This window comes from Centropristis striata, chromosome 22, assembly GCF_030273125.1.
Source record: "Centropristis striata isolate RG_2023a ecotype Rhode Island chromosome 22, C.striata_1.0, whole genome shotgun sequence".
Taxonomy (NCBI): domain Eukaryota; kingdom Metazoa; phylum Chordata; class Actinopteri; order Perciformes; family Serranidae; genus Centropristis; species Centropristis striata.
The window spans coordinates 27,736,006-27,761,021 of record NC_081538.1 but is presented as its reverse complement, the minus strand read 5'-3'; the positions used below and the strand labels follow the sequence as shown (position 1 = coordinate 27,761,021).

At 35.7% G+C, this 25,016-nt stretch overlaps 1 protein-coding gene and 1 non-coding gene across 3 annotated transcripts in view; both read right to left on the bottom strand.

Annotated features, from left to right (window-relative positions):
- abcc9 (ATP-binding cassette, sub-family C (CFTR/MRP), member 9) overlaps positions 1 to 24,437 on the bottom strand; it is a 90,098-nt gene extending 65,661 nt beyond the window's left edge. Inside the window, exons 1-10 of one of the 2 annotated variants that reach the window (XM_059325778.1) lie at positions 24,327 to 24,437; positions 20,627 to 20,681; positions 17,787 to 17,979; positions 7,645 to 7,786; positions 6,713 to 6,834; positions 5,836 to 6,002; positions 5,158 to 5,259; positions 4,890 to 5,030; positions 4,202 to 4,384; positions 1,340 to 1,510 (exon numbers count right to left, since the gene is read on the bottom strand). In XM_059325778.1, the coding sequence (XP_059181761.1) occupies positions 1,340 to 1,510; positions 4,202 to 4,384; positions 4,890 to 5,030; positions 5,158 to 5,259; positions 5,836 to 6,002; positions 6,713 to 6,834; positions 7,645 to 7,786; positions 17,787 to 17,946 (1,188 nt within the window). In that variant the 5' untranslated portion in view covers positions 17,947 to 17,979; positions 20,627 to 20,681; positions 24,327 to 24,437. Of the gene's footprint in view, positions 1 to 1,339; positions 1,511 to 4,201; positions 4,385 to 4,889; positions 5,031 to 5,157; positions 5,260 to 5,835; positions 6,003 to 6,712; positions 6,835 to 7,644; positions 7,787 to 17,786; positions 17,980 to 20,626; positions 20,830 to 24,326 lie in introns of those variants that run through there. The other variant, XM_059325779.1, reaches the window with a different exon arrangement.
- Positions 455 to 527, bottom strand: trnak-uuu (transfer RNA lysine (anticodon UUU)). Its single transcript has one exon. It is a non-coding gene; the product is annotated as a tRNA-Lys (tRNA).
- Positions 24,438 to 25,016: the final 579 nt, after the last annotated feature.

Below are 25,016 nucleotides of genomic sequence, written 5' to 3'. Positions count from 1 at the left end.
GTTGGTGTGTTGTAAAACTTTTGACCGGTAGTGTATATCACAGTACACTATACTCATCCTTCACATACATGACATTTTCTATTGCATGTTACATATTGCAGCACTATGTTACTAAACTGTATTGTTAGGTTACTAAATGTTATATTGTGATGTTATAAATGTTTTATTACAACACATAATGCACATATATTTCTATATACGAACACACAATTACTTTACTCTTATGTCCTCCTCAAAAATGGGCACACACACATTTACTGCTATTAAATTACCATACATCAATATTTTTTCTGCTTTTTTTTTCATATATCTCTTAAACAACTTCAGACATGTTCAAAACCACCAAACATTCAATAATTTTTTTGAATTTTAACCCTAACCTCTGCATTTAACCCTATAGTAACAGGCCCAATTCTCTGTCTTTTAGGCCACAGAGAGTAGAGAAAAACATCACCGCCCGAACAGGGACTTGAACCCTGGACCCTCAGATTAAAAGTCTGATGCTCTACCGACTGAGCTATCCGGGCTCACAGCACTGCTGCACTGTGCATGGATTCTCTTCTGCACTATTAGTACCATGGCTGGAAATAAACTTCTTTCTCCATCTGCAACTAGGATTATTCTTGTGGTTTTTTGGCTGGTGAGAGAAGAATATCTGGCAGCATTTTGTATATTTTACCAGCAGTTGGCTGGTGGCTGCTGCTGATTTCAAACCTGTTAAGAACTGTTTGTTCTGCTTGCCAAGTTATTATTTTTTAGCTTAATTGCTCTTGTATGGTTTCTATTTTTATTCCCATTATTCATGTACTTCCAATTATTATTTTTGCCTTTCTTTTCTCTGTTTATCTAGACTTATTTGTACACTTTTTAACACCTAAATTTCCCCTCTGAGAATAAACACATTTCTTCTTATCTTATTGACTTCACTGGGAACCTGTCACGCTACCATGAGACAATTTTGCACAGAATGCATATGCATATTATCTCATTTAAAAACATGCAAACAGACCCGGATCACCGAGACCAAATTTGCTTGACAGTGCAGTTAGGGCTGCATTTCACCCTTTGCTGATGCTTTGAGAATTTATTTGTTTTTGCCTTATTTGTGCATGTTTAGCAGCGAAAAAACTTCTTAAATCACTTGTATGGTCTCTAAGTTTTGTGCTGCACAAGCTTTAAACTGGCAGCTACCTTCAGCATTTTAAATGATCTGCTGTGGAGATTGTTTGCATGAGGATAAAATTAATTTGTCCTGGGAAACATTAGGAACGATGACTCATGTTAATCTTTCCAAAGCAACACCTCAGCGTGGAAACAATTTCCGTCGTGTTTCTCTCACCAGCAGAGCTCCCCGCAGGTTGATGCCCGTCTCTATGGTGACGTAGTACGAGGCCTGCAGGAAGGTCCTCTGGAGGACTAAAGCCAGGAAGAGGAGCACGGCCAGGACCGAAGTGTTCTGCAGCAGCTCGGTGGAGGACATGAAGTACAGATTAGAGACTGGATGTCTCTCCTACAAACAAAGCAGAGAGATACATTCAACTTTTAAAAAAACATCAAGTTGTTTACAAAGGCTGCACACAGTTTCAACTTAAAGTCTCACATCTGTTGTCTGAACTGATGAACAGCTGATGTTACCCAGCTAATTCATCAGTTCAATACTTTTTTGATGATACAATCTCCAATACATTAGATAGCATCAAAAGTACCAAAGCTATTAAAAAAAGGCTGCACTGAAGAAACAAAAGGGGAAAAAAATCAACAGAATCAACCAATAGGTACTACTGTTTGCACATTGATTCGCATAAATTCCAATGTATTCCCAAAAATCCCAGTTTATTCCTATAAATTCCAGTTTGTTCTCATAAATTCCAGTTTATTCCCAAAAATTCCAGTTTATTCCCATAAATCACAGATCATTCCCATACATTCCAGTTTATTTCCAAAATTCCAGTTCATTCCAAAAAATAATAGTTTATCCCCATAAATTCAGTTTATTCCCATATATTCAAATTTATTCTCATAAATTCCAGTTTATTCGCCAAAAAATCCAGTTTATCTCCATAAATTCCCAGTTTATTCTCATAAATTCCAGTTTATTCCCAAAAAAAATCAAGTTTATCTCCATAAAGCCCAGTTTATTCCCATAAATTCCTGCTAATTTCCATGGAAAGTTTCCAATTTTGCAACCATAATCTAGATTAGTTAGAACAGTTGTTTTTTAGCATTAACCCTGATAACAAGTTAATAATAAATCAAAATTCAGTTAATTTATATGTATATAAATATGGGAAATGTCTATGTTTTTTGCACTACTTAAAGAAGTAACAGCACACACACACACAGACACACACACACACACACACACACACACACAGTAGCAGTAAAAGCCCGTCTGACGCTCCACAGACCTTCCTCCTGTATTAAAGTGTGAGGTGAGTGGGGAATTTTCCATGTCAGTCAGAAATGCAGCCCTGCTCTGCTCTTTATCTCTGCTGCCCATTATACCCACTTTAATAGGCCGGCACGGAGCTGACAACATCTCACATCCAACTCATCAGCGAGAACAACATCGAGCCAAATGGACTCAATGAAAATATCCTGCCATTACAGGAGCATCTGCTCTGCCTCTCCGTGTGTCTGATGACCTCTGGACGAGGCGGAGATGGATTTAAGAGGAGTCGATGTCTGTGATCAGCTCTGCCAGCGTCTCTTCCTGGGCCAAATGGAGCGGCTGGGAGAGAGTCTGCTTTCTGTCTGTCTGCTGCTGCTCACTCCTCACTGTGCTGTCACAGACAGATACTACTGTTTGGTGTTACTGCAGGGGAATAGTGGCACATTTGGTGTAGCTGATATTGATGCATGAACACTGCTGCAGGTCCTAATCTACCTGGAAGTCAACACTTTGTGCAGAAATTCAATGCAGTGCTAGAACAATTAGTCTGTTCACATTGGTCATTTTGTGTTTTTTTGGGGGCATTCTGTCTTCTCATTTTGTGTCTTTTAGTGTCTTTTTGGTCATTTTGTGTATTTTTTAAGTCATTTTGTGTCTATTTTTGGTCATTTTGTGTCTTTTTTTAGTCCTTTAGTCCAACATAAAATGTGATTTTGAATCATGACTGGGAAGCCAGATACTATTGTTTGGTGTTACTGCAGGGGAATTGCTGCACATTTGGTGCAGCTGATATTGATGCATGAACACTGCTGCAGGTCCTAATCTACCTGGAAGTCAACATTTTGTGCAGATATTCAATGCAGCGCTAGAACAATTAGTCTGTTCACATTGTGGCATTTTACAAAAAATCTGAACAGAAAAGCTCTGTTCAACTGGTGCAGAAACAATGTGCAGTATAAGTCACAGCAGCACCTCATGAATGTCTCTCTCATTGGTTAGTTTTTATCTATAAATCTATTCTTGGGCTGCTCCCCTCATACCTGTGCAGGGCCGGCTCTAGCCCATTTGGTGCCCTAGGCGAGATCCATTCGTGTTGAGCGACTCCGCTTGTTGTAAACGGCGTTACTAACGATGTTAGTTTTTTCAGTAACGGGTAATCTAATTAATTACTATTTCCATCGTTACAACGCCGTTACTGGTACTGACAATTAAATCTGGATTAAACACGGGAGACACAACTGTGGCCGTCGTCACTAACTGTGCAAAATGTCAGCAGCTGCTCATAAACAAACCAGCATGGCTAACTATGCACAGCATCTCCGCTGATCATAAACATAGTGATGGTGAATTAACCGGCATCCCTAACTGTGCACAGAGTATCCGGTGCTTGTTGTAAAGCTAACTGTTAGCCTGTTAGCACATACACACTGTACTGCTTCAGAGCTAACTGTTAGCCTGTTAGCACATACACACTGTACTGCTGCAGAGCTAACTGTTAGCATATTAGCAATTTGTAGACTGGACGCTAAGGGGTTAACATCCCCTCCGGCTCAGTAGCTGGAAGAGACTGCTGCAGGAGGACTGGGCCGCTTCGACTCGTTCTTACTCTTCTTAACAAGCTGCCGACCCCCATGGCTCGTTAAGTTAATTTCCCTGGTAACTAGTTAATTTTATAGTGGAGTAATTCAGTTACTAACTTTGTTACTTTTTGGGAAAAGTAAGTAGTAACTATAACAAATTACTTTTTAGAAGTAACGTGCCCAACACTGCTGATAAAACAGTAGGAACAGAGTAGGTACTCGTACGTACCCCCATCACTGTGGCGTTCTTGGAGGGCTCCAGGTGCTTGACGATGCCGGAGATGCAGAGCGGCCCGGCGAAGCCCAGCAGGTCGGCCAGGTAGCGGAAGGTGCTGCTGAGCAGGATGGGCCGCCCGAACGCCCGATACATGGAGCGCCAGATGGACGGGGCGCGGTTCGGGTCCTCGGCTGTCTGCGTGGAGATAGAGGCCATTTAAATGTGAACTCCTGTTAACTGTCAGCAGCAGGAAAAACTGTTGAATCAGGTGGATGCAATGGTGGTGCAATGGCAGATCAGCTTTTTCTATAAGAGCCACTAATTATTGGAACTCAGAACCAAATGAGATCAGAGACATCAGCACATTCGTTGGTTTTAAATCTAATATAAAATCCTGGCTTAAATCCACTCAATCATGCACCTACCAACTATAAACTCTAACATTAGCTCACTATTTTGCAATCTCTTTAGTGTTGTATTTTAACATTGTTGTATTGTGTTTTAAGAGTGTGAAACTTTGTTGTTGCTGTTTAAAAGGCTTGTTTGTTTGTTTGTGTTAGATGTTATTTGTTCCTGCCATGCAGGGACTACAGATAACATTTAGCTAGTAGCTAACTCTGGTACGGCTGAGAGCCATGCACTGTCCCTGTTAAATAAACGAACAAATAAAATAAAAAGGTGAGGGGCTCCATCTGCTCACCCTTTGGTCCTCGTAGGCGTCTTTGAGCCGGAGGTAGTTGGTGAGGGCTCTCATGGCGATGGGCAGCTTGCCGATCTTCTTCAGCTCTATCGGCCTCTTATGAGCTCCCATGATGAGAGGGTTCATCCACCAGTATGTCGCCTAAGAACGAGCCAAGAAATTGTGTCATTTATTCCACTGCCAAGTATGGCTGGAGTCATGTTTGACATTATGAGACCTAGACACTATGTTTGGCTGTAAGGTGATGTGTGTTTGTGTTTGTGTTTACCTTGGACAGCAGGTTGACAAACGGCTGCAGGAAGCGAACGCCCAGATCCTGTAAATCTTCTGGTGGTTTCACCTTCTGGGGGTTGGCAAAGAACACGTATCTCTACGGGGGGAGAGAAGGGACAAAATTAGTCTTAGAAAATAAAAAAATCTACACACACTGTACAAATTAAATATATAGGAAAATGGGAATTTAAAAAAAATTAAAAGAAATTAAAGGAAAAGTTTCCAGTCATCATTTATATTTTTTGGAAAATAGGTTATTACATTTATTTTGAAAAAAGCATTTTTTTTTTTACTTCTAGCATTAATATAATAATTTTAGCTGCATTAAAAATATAATTTGATAATCTAAAAATGTGTTTAACAATCTTAAATGGCTCTTACAATATACACGATATTTCTTAAGACAATGTTAAAACAATATAGATTAAAAATTGAATTGTTTTCTGAGTGTTTCTTGCCTTTAGACTTTAGGCCTTTGAAAAAAAAAATACTTTTTTTGTGTTTACTTCTAGTATTAAACATATTTATTTGACCTGTGTTTGCCTGTTTGACAATAGCTTGATTTGTGCTACATTTAATTGTTTTCTTGCTTTTAGACCTTTTGTCTAGTCCAAGTTTAAAGTTCCATTTTTGGGAAAATAAGCTTGTTTGCACATCCCTAGTGATGGCTCACCCTGACTCGTATGACGTTGATCTCGACGCCCATCAGCAGCCCGTACAGCAGCACCAGCAGCGCCGTGATGCAGAACCTCAGGTGCTGAGGGCCGATGTGCTCCTCCGCAAACTTCCACAGCTTGATGGACTTTGTGATGAACGCCAAGACCCAGTAGATGAACAGGACTGTGCAGGAAAATAAAAGAGTGATAGTTTAATATTAACCCTTTAATGCACAACATATAAGCACCTTCTAATGCACAACATGGGTCAAAAATTACCTGCATTCATCTCCCATGTTATTTAATACTGGCTGTGTGTTTGAATATCTTTTTTTATTACAACAGATTACTATATCCATTTTTCCTTTCATACTTTATAAAGAAAAATAGTTTTTGTATTATTACATCAAGTTTAGTGATACAAAAAGTGGTTCACTAGATTAACAATTTGAGTGTATGTGTAACTATGTTTGTCTTATTTTGAAGGTTTAACTTTAAAAGAGTTGTTAGAACCACCAGATTACATTGGAAAATCACATATTTTAACATTTGAGACTTATTAGAGCCACCAAATAATAATTTCCATTGGAAAAAAAAAACAATTTAACAAAGTAGGAGAGTTAATATCTGTGTCTTCTTTTTCAGGTTTTAAATTGGTGACAACATATAAACACCTTCTAATGCACAACATGGGTCTAAAATGACCTTGTGCATTAAAAGCGTAGTGATAAAAAAAGGGTTTTTATTCAAAAAGTAACAAATGAAAACAAAAAATCAGGATGTATGATGATCAAAAACAAGTTATTTGAGGAAAACCTGCAATACTGAATGATGAAATTAATTTATTGCAAAGATATAGAACATAAAAACTTAGTCGTGTCACTTTTTGCTCACCCAGCAGCAGTTTGGGGAAGTTGGACGTCTCGATGTTGTGGTAGTAAACCACTGATGTCGTCGCGGCAACGAAGCCCATGAAGGCCGGCATGAAGAGGTGGAGGTGGTTGGTATTCTGCATCCTACAGCGAGACGCAAGCACAAAACACAGTTATTATATTAAAAATAACAGTTCATTGGAGAAGAAATCTCCAGTTTTATGTGATTATTAGAGGTGTGGGAAAAAATCGATACAGCATAGTGTCACGATATTTTACGAGGCGATATTGTATAGATTCATGGCCACCAAGTATCCATATTTAGCTTTCCGGCGACCCGTAAAATATCATATGAAACTAGAAGATCTACATCATCTATGAACTTTTTGTAATGGAAAGAATCACTTTCTCTGTGAGGCTTCAAAAAGCCAAATTTGAGGAAATCTGGGAAAAGTGGAGATTGTACATCGCCCCGAAACGCCCTTCTTTTATTTAATATTATGTTACTTTCTTTTTTTTCTTTTTTTAATCTGTTTTTACTACTTACTGTAGATGGAAACACCCAAGTTCTGTTTGTTTGTTTATAACTAGAGGTGTTTCAAAGAGTGTGGGGACGTTATATACATTATATTAAGAACAATAATCTCTAAATTCTTGTATGTTTGCTTGTTTTGTATTTTTCTTGTGACCTATGTGTCAATTTTGTAAAACAAAACTCAATAAATATATATTGTTGTAAAAAAAAAATTAAATTGCAATATATTGATTCGCAATACTCACCATATCGCAAAAAGCTTAAAATCGCAATAATATCGTGTTGTGACTCAAGTACCGGGTTAAAATTGTATCGTGGGGCCTCTGGGGATTCACACCTCTAGTGATTATTGTAAAACTTTGCAGACAAGAAGTACTTTGTGTGATAATGTGATGTAAAACGTCTTTGTGAGGTCTCACTGGTTGGAGACGATGCCCTCCGCGAACTCGCAGACGTGGACAAAAAGCAGAGAGAAGGTGAGGATCCATCTCATGTTGTGTCCGGGGAAATGGAGCCACGTGTTGTGGTGGATCTGGACTTTGGAGCTCTGGCTGCCCCAACCTGACACACACACACACACACACACACACACACACACACACAGAGACAGAAAAGAATAGAGGATGGTGTGAAAAATTTAACCTGTACGGAAAAGAGACACAGAAGAGAAAGGGGGATGGTGGTCGGCAGCAAATACTACAATTTGACAAGTTGGAAGCATCAAATATTTGGTCATTTTGCTTAAAAATTGACAGAATTAGCTGAAAAAACAGTTGTAGTTTGATTTTCTGTTGATCGACTAATCTAAACACAACTTAAAAAGGCAAAGTACTCATTCTTCAGCATTCTTCATACATAGTGAGGACCTTGGCTTTAACCACCAAACTGAGGACATTTTTTCTTTAAAGGCCTGTTTGAAGGTTAAGACTTGACTAGGTCTAGGGCAGGGGTCTCAAACTCAAATTACCTGGGGGCCGCTGGAGGCAGTATCAAAATGTCCAAAAAAAGACACAAAATGACCAAAAAAAGAGACAAAATTACTAAAAAAAAAGACACGAACTGACCAAAAAAGACACAAAACGACCAAAAAGACACAAAATTACAAAAAAAAAGACAAAAAATGACTGAAAAAACACTAAATTACTTAAAAAAGACACAAAATTACAAAAAAGACACAAAATGACCAAAAAATATACAGAATTACTAAAAAACCCACAAAATTATTTTTTTTAAAAAGACACAAAATGACCCAACAGAAAGACACAAAATTATCAAAAAATGACCAACAAAAGACACAAAACTACTAAAAAAAGGACACAAAAAAGGCAAAGTACTAATTCTTCAGCAACTCCTACACAACTCTAATACACTTTGTGTCGGTTTATTGGTAAAAAAAAGTTTAAAAAAAAAAAAAAGGTGCTGTTGTGGGATCTCAGCACCACAGGGTTTTATTCATACGCATCATATTTATTAGGAGGTTTGTTTCTGCTCTTAACTCAATGGACTGCAGCTCTTTTAGAGGCTCAGGGGACAGAGAGCATAAAAAACTAGAACCAGGAAGCATCAATTAGTGAGTCCTCAGGGAGCAGACTGAGGGCTTCTGGTCAGGACTATTCCCATAAACTACTGGACACACACACACACACACACACACACACACACACACACACACACACACAGACACACACACACACACACACACACACACACACACACACACAGATTCATTAAATGTAATTCTCTGCAGCAATAAAATAAAAGTCTTCCCTTCTCTTACTCCTAATTTTTTTCATAACATAATGAAAGATAATAACTCCCATCCTCACCGCTTAATATTCTATAATATTTTCAGATTTTTTTTTTTCTACTACAGTTTGTTTTACTATTTCCTGCAGCAACATCCAGCCTCCAGTGGATCACTGAACAGATCTAATCCCATATTAACGACTCCTCAAAGCTGCTTAATGTTCACACTGGTGACAAGAAAGTGACTTGAAATGTGTGTGTGTGTGTGTGTGTGTGTGTGTGTGTCTGTTCTGTGTGTTCTCTTCCTACATAGTGAGGACCGGAACACGTTTTTTTTAACCAACAGAGTGAGGACATTTTTGCAAAGTGAGGACATTTCAGCCGGTCCTCACTTCTTTAAAGGCTTTTTGGAGATTCCAGACTTTGTTTTAAGGGTTAAAGGTTACATGATAATGATAATTAACTGAAACTGTATTTTGTGGTTACAAAACTAACGAAAATTATAGTGAAAATGTCCTTCGTTTTTGTCTTTGTCCACTTTTTTCATACATAATGAAGATGGATCAGACAAAGGAAATAAAGGCAAAATTTACTGTGACCTCTTTTAATCTCCCACCCAACAAAGACCCCATTACAAAAAACTAAAACTAATAAAAAATAAAGCTTTTCAAAAAATAAATACTAAACTAAAACTAGCAAACTCACACTTAAAACTAACTGAATTTGAAAACAAAAATTCACAACAAAATTAAAACTAAAACTAATGAAAAATCCAAAACTATTATAACCCTGCAAGGGAATTGACTGTTCCAATGAGGGTCCTCACAAAGATAGAAGTACAAGAATGTGTGTGTGTGTGCATGAGCTTGTGTGGAGAGTTAATATCACTCACACATCTGCTCTGCCCGTCAGATGACCTGGAGTGATCCCCGACTAACAGATTATTGTCTCACAGCTCAGTGGGAAACAACACAAGTTTCCCTCTTTTTCCTCTTTTGCTCCTCAGATTTCTACTTTGTTCACTGCTCTTCTTAGGAAAACTCAAGGAAAAATGTTCTGGTGATACATAGAGCTGAGAGGTGTCAGCACTGGAATCATCTCAAATCTATTTATGTTAATCTCTAAGTAACTATGAAACTAATATTCTAGGATTTAGAGAGATCTGTAATCAGCTTTTAGTGGCTGAGAGAAAAATTAAAGTGAGATGAGCAGCAGAAGATATGAAAAGTTACATAAATACAGTCATGGAAACAATTATTAGACCATCCTTTTTCTTCAATTTCTTGTTCATTTTAATGCCTCGTACAAATAAAGGTACATTTGTTTGAGAAATATAATGAAAACAACAAAAATAGCTCATAAGAGTTTAATTTAAGAGCTGATATCTAGACATTTTATATGGTTTTCTTCATAATGATTTTGGTTAAAATCATGGAAAATGTTATATTTATGAACATATTTTTGTTGTTTTCATTATATTTCTCCAAACAAATGTGCCTTTAGTTGTACCAGGCATTAAACTGAACAAGTAATTAAAGAAAACAAGGGTGGTCTAATAATAATTTTTCCATGACTGTACATCTGACAGTTGCAGGATATTTGAATGCCTTATTTTTCTTGCTATTTGCTCCAAATAAAGCAAGATTTGGGTAAAGTCCAGGGTACACCAAAGTAAAAAAAAAAAAAAGGCATATAAACAAAGATCCATCTACTAAATATAAATACAATGTGAAGTCAGTCTTATTCTGCCGTTCAGGTATAAAAACTTGAAGGTATGAGAAAACGTTGTAGCAGTAATTTCACTGAAATAAGGCAGTTGTTTCCTGGAACATTGTAGTAGGGCTGGGCGACATATCCATATAAAAAATATATGGATATATTTTTTAAATGTGATATGGAATGAGACCATATCGCATATATTAAAATAGTTCAATTTTTTTAAATATTTAATTGCTGCCCTTACTAGGGTTCGCAATATTTACTTCTTTTGTAATGTTCATTATTCTTTTCTCATATAAATATATTAATTTCAGAAAAAGATTGGCCTATTTTATTTTATAGGCAATTCTTATTTAAGATATTTTTTTATTTTAATGTGCACTTTATGGATCTTTGATTTTTATAAAAAGGTTCTCCTGTTCTTATACAGTATTTATGTTCACTTTAATAAACGGTTTCAATAAAACTACTTGTGACATGTCAGATTTGACTTTGATTTTGACTGAACATTTGCTCTCAGTTTGCGATAAAAACTGGAATATATATCATATATCGATATTCAGTCTAAATATATGGGGATATGACTTTTGGTCCATCTCGCCCAGCCCTACATTGTATCAAATAGATTGCACTGGGAAACCAGGAAGACCATAAATAACCACTATGTCAAGTGAGCAAGCCAAGAACACGACCTCAGCCTGGGGTGAAGTTCAACGTGTCGCCATAGATACGTAACAATGGACGCAGCTCATTATGGCTCTTTGTACTATAGAGGATGAAGAGGATTAAGTGTACACTAAAGCATGGAAGATGATTGTTTCACAAGGTCAAAACCTGCTATATGACAAGCTCATGTAGGGTCAAAGGTCAAACTTTACTGCTGCATTCTCCAACACCTGTCTGTCACTATACCACACTCTGAATACAGGACTGAACACATTATAAACACATAGAAAGGCCTAGGGCTGCACGATTATGGCCAAAATGATAATCACGTAATCACGATTATTCATCATGATTATTCATCACGTTAGGGAAAACATCTGTATTTTTATTGCATTACTTTTAAACAAACAATAGGAACAGTTTTTAGTTGTTTTTTTAGTGTTTTTAGTGCAAAGCGTGTCTGGTGCTTGTTGTAAACAAACAGAGATCGCTAAGTGAACAGCAGCAGCACATACACACTGTACTGCTACAGAGCTAACTGTTAGCCTGTTAGCACATACACACTGTACTGCTACAGAGCTAACTGTTAGCCTGTTAGCACATACACACTCTGTACTGCTACAGAGCTAACTGTTAGCCTATTAGCAATTTGCAGACTGGACGCTAAGGGGTTAACATCCCTTCTGACTCTGCAGCTGGGAGAGACTGCTGCAGGAGGACTGTGAGCTTGCATTTTAAAATGGAAATATCGCCGACGATCAGGTTAATTTAATCGTGATCACGAATAAAATTTGATTAATTGTGCAGCCCTAGATAGGCCTGTCACGATAATTACTATATCGACTTATCGTTCGATATATAAAAATGGACCTATATTTTTTTTCTGGACTCAATATATTGACTTTTTGTGCTTTTTTGTGTTGTGTTTAAAGTAATGCTGCAAATGTTTGACAGGCAGCATGAATTGCTGAAAAATAACTATATTTCCCATGCAGCCATTCCAGCTGTTTATATGTTATTTTAACAATAAAATAATATAATGCATAATGTTTATCTCATTGCAATGTTTTGTTAACAGAACCTTAAAGACTGAAGTTGTATTTGTTTTGGTTGTAGTTTATTTATTCAGGTTTTATTTATCTAGGATGTTTTAATATTTCTTTTCCACATTTCAATTCCAATGTTTAATATTCTCAAGATTAAAAAGTTAATTGTTGTGGAAAAGGATGTACTTATTATGCTCCAATATCGTTGTAAAACTAAAACAACATCGTTTATAGGGATAGTTTCTGGGAAAATATATAGTCACAAAAATATATATATATATTCATACAGAAAGAAAAACAGTGGAGCAAAAATTGCAATACTTTAGATCACTCTAATGAGGCTTCCTTGGTTCAGCTTTGTGGATTCATTCACAAAAACATTGCAAAACAACAACAGCATTACCAGCTGAAAGACAATCAGCTAACAGGGAGGCTTGCCTTCATAGAGCATCTTGGTACAAAAGCTTTACAGGAAACATATGACTAGACTTTGACTTTTGGAAGGGTTGCTTATTCAACGGCAGCTGATACGATCTGCCAGCAGACACATTTGTCATTTAAACTAAGCAGAAGGAACGAGCATCAGCGCTGCATGAAAATGTGCAGCCGGCTACCTGGAAGCTCAAAAAGGAGATAACAGATAGTTTATTGAGTATGTGATTATGTTGCTGAGGTTATTTCCATAGTTTTTTCATCCTTTCCTCTCCTCTCGTTGTGCTGTATTTCTTTTCTTTCATCTCTGTCTCCCTGTCCTCCTCTGTCATATTATATGTGTGTTTTAAGTGTACGCTTGGACGGGTTGATGGCTAATTTCGTTGTCCTAGTACTTGTTGTTGGAAAATCTGACTCTGATCTGACTCTGATCTAATCCAGGTATTTTATCAAGCTGAAAATGGGCCCAGCTACAGAAACAGCTACAAAACATGCAAGTAAAATGATTTATCCTCAAAATCCTCTAGTCCAGTGGTTCCCAAATGGTGTGCCGTGGAATTTTGAGACAACCATACACTATTAATGCAGTATGGCTCACAGCAGTGTTGCCAAAATGAGCTGCTGCTGGCAGCAGGAGATCATCATGTCCTCATTCCAAAATGTAATAATTGATATTTTAAACACGTCGCAGGTTATTTAGCTTTAGGCACAAAAAGAGTTAGATGGAGGTGCTGTGGCTTGGCTGATCGACATCACTTGCACCTGCTGAAATCACCAAGAATGACCCATATTGCAGAGCACTCGGAGAATAAAAAACAAGTAATTATTCATAAAAACATGGTTTGTGTTGTAAAAAAAAGGATGCAGTTTCATTGAATTTAGGCTACAAAACCACTGATGTAGGTTTAGGTCAAAAGATATCCTAGTAAGGCTTTATAGAAGACAGTTGAGGCCCCTTTCACACGAGGACGCTCGCGGGTGAAAACGACAAAATATTTGATCGGAAGTGCCTTTCGTTTAGACGGTGACAGCGTTTTGGGGGCTTAAAGATGCAAAAATCTGAAACCACCTTCCAAAGTGGAAAAGTTGAATCCGCTCCGCCGTAGCGTGTCGTCTACACTGACAAGACACAAAACTCTGATCTGATCTGCTCACGTCACGTATGTGTTTACGTCACATCCATGCTCCAGTACAGGAAAATAAACAAACATGGGATTATTTCCATGCGTCGGATCTTCAAGCTGCTCTGGCAGCTCTAATAAACTTACAGGAGTCTTTCCACCAAATGTACAGGATATGTACAGATAGTATTAGTGAACAGAGAAGGATCTGGAATTACCTCCATCACATTCTGGATGCAGCAATTCGTCGGAGGCGAGCCAGACGGCTGTGAACGAGACCTGGGAGATCTAGTGATGGTGGAGAACTTTATGGAAGGAGTAGTTGATGAAAATGCGTGGCGTGAAAATTTCCGCATGCCCAAAGATGCTCTTATGGCTTTAAGTGATGCCGCCTGGCTGCATACAATCGAATTTCACACACTTTTGCGTCACCGTATGCAGCAGATTTCCTCCCGAAAACGCTCGTCTAAACGAGGAATAAAAAGTGAAGACGCGACGCCACTTTTGCGTCTTCTGTTCAGACCGTCCTCGTGTGAACGGAGCCTTAAACAGTAAATAAATGCTGGAAGTGAAGTATTACAAGGTCTGTGTGACTACTGGAAGTAGTACTGAAAGAACATGAATACAAGTGGGCCTTGAGATTTTGGCTTGCACTTTGGTGTGACTTGGGCACAAAAAGTTTGAAAACCACTGCTCTAGTAATCACTTACAGTTTTATTTGTGCATTTGTGCATTTCTTTTGATTATGTTTGGCTTTTGTAAAGGAAATCTTGAGAGCTGGTTAACTTGTGATTGAAAAAGTTTCAGGAGACGTGTCATGGATGTTTTTTGCAGAAGCACTTATTGTCCCCTGTGTGATGCCAGTTCTGAATGTTACGTCTTGTCTGAGAGGATTTGACCCTTTAATAGACCTACGAGATTCACCACATGTCCTAATAAGGTTATTCTTTGCTCAGCTATATGTGTGTGAAGATTCTACTGGATATTGGAGCCCAAATAAGAAGCTATGCTCACCTACAGTCCCCTAAGTCCTGTTGTATGTCACTCTGACCACATGCAGCTCATCTACAGTCGGTCAGTGTGTTGAGTCTGAGCTACAACCTTTGGTCTCCTAGGAGACGGAGACAGTCCGGTCTTATCAGGACGGCAGACATCCCGAGACACGGGGTTGAAACATTGTTCTGAGACAGGGACAGGTCATGACCTTTTGCTTTTATGTTTAAAATCGTCCTGACTGTGACCTGTAGAACCACTTATATTATTACTATTTTTTTTTAGCTTTTACATTGTGTGTCAAAATGTATGCCGATATTTGCAGAAATATCAGCAAATACACGACAAGCATTTAGATTTATGACAGCATTGACCAAATGTTGATTAGCACAACGAGACAAAAGACAGACCAGAAGGAACGTCTTTCTCCACACAGCATTCAGCATCTTTTAACAATATATATAATTTATTTATTTTTTAAATAAATTTAAAAAAAAACTTTTTTCCGATTTTTTTTAAGATAAAAAAGTGCATAAAATTAAAAAATAAATAAATAAATAAATAAATAAATATATATATATATATATATATATATATATATATATATATATATATATATACATATATATATTATAGCAAGCCGTTCAGGAATTTATTATATATATATGAATTGAAAATCTGAGAATATATATATATTAAGGCTGCAACTAACGATTATTTTCATTATCGATTAATCTGTCGATTATTTAAACGATTAATCGATTAGTTGTTTGGTCAATAAAATGTATAAAAATATCAATCAGTGTGTCCCAAAACCACAAGATGACGTCCTCAAATCTCTTGTTTTGTCCACAAACCAAAGAGATATTCAGATTATTGTCATAAAGGAACAAAGAAACCAGAAATATTCACATTGAAGAAGCTGAAATCAGAGAATTTGGACTTATTGTCTGAATTTGGACCAATTATCCGATTATCAAAATAGTTGACGATTAACTTAATAATCGATTATTGTTCGATTAATCAAATAATTGTTGCAGCTGTAATATATATATATATATATAGTAAATCTTAATCAATAAATGAGGATGTGGAGGACTGATGAGTGAGTGAGAGTTCCTTGATTTAATTTGATATATTAAACAAAAAGTTTTGTATTGAATTTTCATTAAGTTTACTATTTCACTTTATGTATGTAATAAAAAAATCAGAGTCAGTGCTGCAGGATTAGTGACCGCTCCTCGGTCCATATTAGCATCTAAAGCTCTGATCCTCTGACACATCTAGCATAGAGACAAACAAGCATGCTTACTGTGATAAGTGTTACATAACCACATGTATTAAATAGTGTATATGTATCAACAAGGTAAACAAAGATCAAACTGTCTGCTGCAGTAATCCTCTCAGGATTAGTCCTCTCCTGACAGCTGAACTCATTCTGAGACTTCCAGCAGAAAAGGTGAAGCTTTAAGAGGCTTAAACAGGAAACTCCTCAACATCTGCCACCACACACAAACTCAAACACTTGGGAGGTTTTTTTTTTTTTTTTTTATGCAGAAGCACAGAAACTCATTTGTTAATCCGGATCATTTTGTTCCTAAACATATCCAGATATTTACTCCAGAAAATGTTTATTTTTATCTTTTTTCCCTCTTCAAAATAGTTTCAGCAGAGGATTTTATTTATTTAACTGGCCAATATACAGATATAGAACTGGAATAAATGTGTGTATCTTGTCATATTGTCAGTTAAGTCATTAATTGGCTTCCTAATTGTGCTGAGGAGTGCAGAATTTAATGTTTTTTATTTGATCTGGTCAGTGCAAAATGTTGATTTTTGGCACAATGTAGATTAAAGTTATCTAGAGGAGATATCATTATTTGGAGCTAAGATTTTTTTTCTTGACTGAAGTATTCACCACATGTGACTTGTTCAAGGACCATCAGAAATAAAATAAAAAACAATATTTCTTGTGTTTACAGTTTCTTGATATGATAAATGGTGTAATATTGGAAATTTTTACAAAAACCGATATGATTTTATTATCTAGATTAAAAAAAACAAAAACATATATACAATTAAATAAATAAATTAAAAAAAATTAATATTTATAAATAAATTAAATGAAATAATGCAATGAGGTAGACTGGAAAGTATAAATATGTGCAAATTCACCATGTGCAAGTTTATTTATTCAATCTAAAGAGTAAATAAGTCAAATAAAGTGCTATATTATTGATTGTTTCATAATAATGAAAAAGTGACTTAGGGTCAGAACTTATAACAGAAAATAAATAAATAAAATACATGATATATATAATATTTAAGTTTTTTTGTTGAGTTTCTTCAAATGTTGCGTTTATGTCCCATTGGATAATTTGTTAGCCTCACCTGCTTGTAATTTATTCCATAGGTTATAAATACAGCAGCTGTATATGGGCGGTTGATGTGAAAAGTGAAAAAAGAATAATTCAAAAAATATATGTCAAATGACATACAATTATATTCCCTTATATGTGACACTCGTATGACATGCATTCAAGTATTTTAATGTATTTAGATTAATTTTTCATTAAATTACAGTTGTTTTAAGATAAGTAATGCTACCTAGTACAGTTGCTCCGGTGGACAAATGTCATGTTCAAAACAGAATATTTGCATAGTTGAAGAACGATACTCATTGTTTGCAGATGGATTAGATGTAGAAGAATGAACTGCATATTAAAACATGAATTTAAATGAAATATCATCAAATTTTAGTAATATTTTTCACTGGGAACACAAAAATTGAGCGTCACGTCAACCACCCATATGTGTTAGTCAGTTTCCATCACTTACCGATGAAGAGGATGGGGAAGGTGATGAAGAGCAGGACGACGTGGGGGACCAGGTTGAGGGCGTCCACGAAGCAGCCATTGTTCAGCACGCCGTTGACCACGCTGTACGGGTTGTGGGAACTTTTGCTGAAGTTGTCGTTGCCGCAAAACGAAAAGGCCATAACACCACCGACTCACACAGGCCTCGAGTCACTCTGAGGACACAACACTCCAGATCAGATCCTTCAACGTCATATTACATAAATATTCTGACATGCAAAAATCTGTGAATATGAACTTTATTGTGTGTTATATTTATCTTTTCTTTTCTTTTTCTTTTAAATCATCCTTAAACAGTTAGCTGCCTGTGTCATTACTGCTTTGGCTTGAACTTTGGAGACTCGCTCAGACATTTTCGTGGCATGTCACACACACACACACACACACACACACATTCTTGTACTTCTATCTTTGTGAGGACCCTCATTGGAACAGTGAATTCCCTTGCAAGGTTATAATAGTTTTGGATTTTTCATTAGTTTTAGTTTTAATTTTGTTGTCAATTTTCTTTTCAAATTCAGTTAGTTTTAATGAGTTTTTAGAGTGAGTTTGCTAGTTTTCGTTTAGTTTTTATTAGTTGTAGTTTTTTGTAATGGGGTATTTGTTGGGTGGGAGATTAAAAGAGGTCACAGTAAATTTTGCCTTTATTTCCTTTGTCTGATCCATCTTCATTATGTATGAAAAAAGTTGACAAAGACGAAAACGAAGGACATTTTCACTACAATTTTAGTTAGTTTTGTAACCGCACAATACAGTTTTAGTTAGTTATGTTTTTTTTTTAAAACTCTCATTTTTATTTCAGTTAACGAAAATGTTTTTTCAATTCTAGTTTCTGTTAATTCGGTGAATTTTCCTTAACTATAATAACCTTGTTCCTGAGCCCCTTACCCTAAGGTAACCATAGTTACCTTAACATAAACCTGATTGCAACCTTTAACCCTAAAACAAAGTCTGAAATCTCAAAAAAGCCTTTAAAGAAGTGAGGACCGGCCAAAATGTCCTCATTTTGCAAAAATGTCCTCACTCTGTTGGTTAAAAACGTGTCCTGGTCCTCACTATGTAGGAAGTACAAGAACACACACACACACACACACACACACACACACACACACACACACACACACACACACACATACACAAATGCAGGCGGGTGTGAGGCATGAGAGCTATGTGAGGGCAGCGTCCAGCTCCATGCTCTCTGGCTTACTGTGCATTACTGAATGAAGTGAAGTGTTGGAGAGTTATTAAGAGTTGTCATGACGCCATGACTTCACTTTCAGGAGCCTCACCTTGTTTATTTTTTTACTGTTTACTGACCTGAATCCTGTCAACAACTTTTAAAGTGACAGGCTTAAAGGTTTAAAAGTGTAGTGAAAGCCATATCAGGGCACTTTTTTGCCCTTTTTACATTTTACTCTCTGTGTCCTTCATTTCAATGCAATATTTAAAAAAACGATATAAATCTATAAGTCCTGCAGCTCTGTGGAATCAGCACAATCATGGCTAGAAGTAGGAACAACTCAAACATGTCTTTTGTGTAGAATAACACAGTTAGAATGTCTGGCATCAGAAAAAAAAAAAAGCGCAAATTGAATTTCTCTGTTAAATAACTAAAGAATTGGAATAAAATGGAATTTCCATGTGAGAAAAAAATCTGATCACACACACTCAAAATGACCAAAAAAAGACATAAAATGACCCACAAAAGATGTAAAATGACAAAAAAAACGACTCACACAGTTACCAAAAGCGACACTAAATTACCAAATAACTACGTAAAGAGACCCCAAAAAAACAATTTTCTCCACATATTGAAGTATTGTCATGTTTCCAGCCTCTCCTGTCCTCTCCTCTCTGCTCTGTGTAAACAGATTTTCAGTAACACTTTATTTTAAATGACACTTGGAGAATAAAGAGATTCTGACAGAAATATCACAACTTTAAGCTTCGTCTTGGTCACTTTTTGACAGAAACTTTTGTAACCTATGATCCGCTTGAGAACCGTCGAAAAAATTAAAGTTCCGATGATAATGCCTGTTTTTACCATTTCTTTCTACAAAAAATAATGTATTTTTGGCGATTTAAGATGAATTCAGTATAATATTTGACTTTGCTCTGGGTAAAATAATAGCTGGTCTTTTTTAAATGAGTTGTAGAGTGATTTGTTTCCGCTCCAAACCAAAACCAAAGATGGTCAAAAGTGTCACCTTGCAGCCATCTTTGTTTGGGTCATCTTTGTTTTGATTATTTGTAGTTTGGTGCCTAATTGTGGAATTATTATCACTATTTGGAACATGATGGAAATACAGACCTCATAACAGAGATATATATTATATTACAGAGATGGTTTGAGATTTTTCTTTTATACGTTTTTACTTTTTCTCAAACTTTAAAACTTGGCACCATTGGAATCCATTATAACTGTCAGAATTTTAGTTAACAACAAGTTTTCTCAACAACAACAATAAATAATATTTCCTGGTTATCACTATAACTTATCTGTCCATTTATTTTATATTTCTGTGAACTATTTTTTTACTACATGAGTGACCCTTTAATATAACTTTTAGGGGGTTAACTGGTGTAGCGAGGAACGTAAAAAAAAATCTTTAAATTATAGCTGACAGACGTAAATAAACTTCCAGCTTTCACTTAAAACAACATTTGAGTTTGACTACAGTTAAATTAATCACACCATATTATTTTAAAACGCTAAATACAGCTCCAACCGACATTAAAAAGCTAATTTCAGTCATAAATGCAGTCGTTAAATTAATTAATTAATTAAAAAAAGTCTCTTACCTCGAAGAAAAGTAATAATCCTTAATGACACCGTTTCATTCCGGATGTCCAGATTCTTTAAAAACAAAGGAGAACAAACGGAGGGAAGGAAAAAAGAATAAAAGAAGCAGAATAGAGTGAGAGTTGAAGAGTAAAAAGTTGATTATTTTTAGCCCCGTTCAGCATCAGCTGCTCCGCATGTTACTGCTGTCTGTCTCTGCCAACGGTCAAGTTACACCCAGTACCATACGACGCTTCCGGTGGTCTCCTTCAAAGTAAAACATGTAAATTGTATTACATTATAGTATGAAGTTGTTTTTTTTAATTATAAGTCATAACTACGCTAAAATATATTTAACAGTTTTTAGTTTTTATTGTAATGTGTAATTGCTATGTACAAGATGCATTTAACTGGATTTTTCTATTTAAAGTCATAGCTACATAAAACATTTATTTAGCATGATTTGTATTGATTTTGGGTCATAGCTATGCAAAAATTTCTTTAAGCCATTTCTTTGTAAAATAAAATAAAATAAAAGTGTTTTACAAGATTATTAGAACTAGAAGTTATAAATTGCATAAAAATGTATTTACTAGGATTTTTAAAACTATTTCTTTGTAAAATGTATTTAACATGATTTATTTTATTATATTTGAGTCATAGCTACATAAATATGTTTTCAACTGTTTTTTTTATTTAGGTCATAGCAACATAAAAATGTATTTAACAGATTGTTTTATTATTTTAAGTCATTGGTACATAAAAATGTATTTAACAGGATTTTTCTATCTAAAGTCAAAGCTACATAAAAAATTTATTTAACATGATTTGTATTGATTTTGGGTCATAGCTATGTAAAAATGATGATTTAAAAATAGCTATGTAAAAATGTATGAAATGTTTTTTAAGTCATTGCTCTGTAAAAAAAAATATTTTACAGGATTTAAAAAAACATTTTAAGTCATAGTTACATAAAAATTAATTTAACATAGCTATGTAAAAATGTATTAAACAGTATTTATTTTCTTGGAAGTCATAATTACATATACATTTATTTACCAGGATTTGTTTTTATTATTTTAAGTCATAGCTTTACATAAATATCACTAGTATAAATAAAATAAAATACTTAAACCACTAAAATATTTAAAGTGGCTGCAAGTCAACACTAAGCCTCTTGTATTTCTTGGTCTTGTCTAATTGTGAGATAGTTAAATGTAATTTTTACAATATAATGCAAGTGTTATATCAAATGAAACATAAAGGTATTAAAAAAGGAAGATATTTGACACAGGGGCCCTCTACAAAGCAGGTTCTTAAGATTAAATCCAAATGCAGTTCCTCTTAAAGCAACTTCCCTTTCCACTAATCAATAAAACCATTAACTAAAGGCCCCACAGGGAGGAGCCCTGAAGGTCGAGATCATTTAAATGTTGCTGATATTGCCTCTTTGTCCTGGTTAGTGCTGCACATTATGCACACCCAGCATTATTATTTTATTTCATATATACCACAACATATACTTATTTATAATTTATATTCATAAGTATTATTAGGCTGTCGTATTATACATTATTTTCATTTGTTTGACTCGCCCATTTCAATTATTTTCCATTACATTTTCTCTTTTTTGCTTGTATATTTCAATAAAGAGTACAATAAGGGTTCCTTTTCCCTTGTGATAAAAAACTGTTTTTATTTTTGAAAGTTTCCACTTCCGGTACAAGTGTACTTAACTTTCGTGAACTTGATGCGACGTTGGCTCCTATCAGATTTCCAAACTTGAACCAGTTTAGTGGTGTGAAGGGGGTTCATTATGGGCTTCTTCAACAGCCGACTGACACCTTATTTACTCACATATTTAATAAAACCTGCAGCTGAATTAATATCACTTCATGTGGTTACAGTTTTTGGCATATTTGCATGTATTATTATGCCATTTGCATGTCTAAAAACTCTTCAAACCTATTGAATATTGAGGAAAAACACATAAATGACAGTAGTAAATCATATGTATGTCTTATTTCAAATATTTCACAAATTCTTACTTAAAAAAGCATCTGAAATATTGGCCAAGTATTTTTTTTTACATCATAGAAACTGAACACACTAAGGAGCTATTCTTAGAATAAACTGTGCTAGAATGTAATGGTATTTATAATGATTCATGGTCTGAAACAGGCCATATAATCTGATTTTGTCTGCATGCATGCACAGCATCATGTTATTATTGCATCCATGATCTAAAATATATCTGATTTTGCAGGATTCACACGTGAAAACCGCTTTGTTGGGCATTAAAATGCGGGACAGAAGACCTTGGATCGGGTCAGTAGAGACACAATCATCTGCTGTCGATTATTATTGACAGATATTGATTTAAGCCTCTGAGTTAAGATAAAGATCAAAGTCATGCACGCTGATATCTAAAAAACATATATCGAGAAAGCATTAATAAACCATCATTGTGTCTTTCAGGTATCGTGCAGCATAACCTACAATATGATTCAGTCGACCCGTTAGATTAACAAAACTCCATTTAGAAATTAAGGAATTTAACGTTTTAAACACGCATAGACAAAAAATAAGAAGAAAACAGTAGGCTTAATGTATTTTTCTACATCAGGTGGATTCACTCTTATAATCGGCATGCATAAAAATAATATAGATATGTGTGTCTGTATTAAACTTTTAAAAGTTTGAAGTGTCCCGCTTGTAATCCATCCAGCCCCCTTCTATCAAAAGTACCCTACTCCACAGCGAGTAGCGAGGAAACCCAGCTTGTGTAAGGCTTAAATGTTGCTTGTTATTTGATTTTATTTATGCCGAATTTAAGATTAGTCTTTTATTCATTCAGACAACATGTTTACTTGTGTTTTTAATTCACATATTTTCGCTGAGAGGCAGGATTACTTTAAAATGTGTGATTCTTTAATGGAGTCTGGCACAGGCTACATGTCATTCCCATTGAGAGAACGCGCAAGTATCTCTCTATACTGAAGATGTTGCCAGGCTCAGGATGCTTAACAGATTGTTATTATTTTTTAAGTCATAGCTACATAAAAATGTATTCAACAGCATTTTTTTAATTATAAATCATAGCTTTGCTATGCAGCATAACGTGCACTATGCTTCTGTCGACCCGTCAGATTAACAAAACTCCATTCAGAAATTAAGGAATTAAACGTTTTTACACGCATAGACAAAAAATAATAAGAAAACAGTGGACTTAATGTGTTTTTCTACATCAGGCGGGTTCACTCTAATAATCGGCATAAATAATAAGAATATAGGTATGTGTGTCTGTATTCAACTTTTAAAAGTTTGAAGTGTCCCGCTTGTAATCCATCCAGCCCCCTTCTATCAAAAGTACCCTACTACACAGCGAGTAGCGAGGAAAACCAGCGTGTGTGAGGCTTAAATGTTGCTTGTTATTTGATTTTATTTATGCCGAATTTAAGATTAGTCTTTTATTCATTCAGAAAACATGTTTACTTGTGTTTTTAATTCACATATTTTCGCTGACAGGCAGGAATACGTTAAAATGTATGATTCTTTAAGGGAGTCTGGCATAGGCTACGTGTCATTCCCATTGAGAGAACGCGCAAGTATCTCTCTATACTGAAGACGCTGACAGGCTCAAGATGCTTACATCTGGTTGTGAATGACAAAATGATTTGAAAAAAAAAAAAAAAAAGGAAAGCCTTCCCCAACACTTACCGGCCTCTGACGCAGGTTTGTGGGCTCGTACTGGGGGTCACAGCGTCCCTTCCCGGATCTTTATTCCCTTGTGCAACGTCTTATAATAAAAAAAAAAACGCGGTTTACACTGAAAGGCACTGGGGACAGGAAATGCCTTTATATTACATTTACTGTCGTGTCCGCTTAGTGACGGTATTATTGCGCTCAGTTATGGTGGCTGGCTTTTCTCCGATGATATTTCTCAGAATGCATGACAGCAACATGAGCAAATGTAGGTCAAATTAAAGCCGAATGAGCAGAACAGAGACGAGTGGGCTGCAGGTTATGAAAGATGCTGTTTTTAATCTTGTGGTTATTGTAAAAGCAGCGAGATGTCATTTAATTAACACCTTCACTTTCAGTCTGGACTCTTTAAATGGGAAAATCCTTCAATATAATAATAATAATCCAGGGATGGTTTGTTAGAATAAAGCATCAAATATGAATAAAATGGGAATAAAAGTATGTTGAAATCACCTGCACAGTGCATAAAATGTGAATGAAAATATAATTATTACATATCTATACAAGCTAAGTGATATCCACTCAATATTAACATCATTTATTTTGAAAAATGGCTTTTATTATCCCAAAAAATGCCATTTGTTAAGACTGTCAGGCTGCCCACTTGCATTTTATTTTGAAATCTGACAGATTATTTTGCAGCAT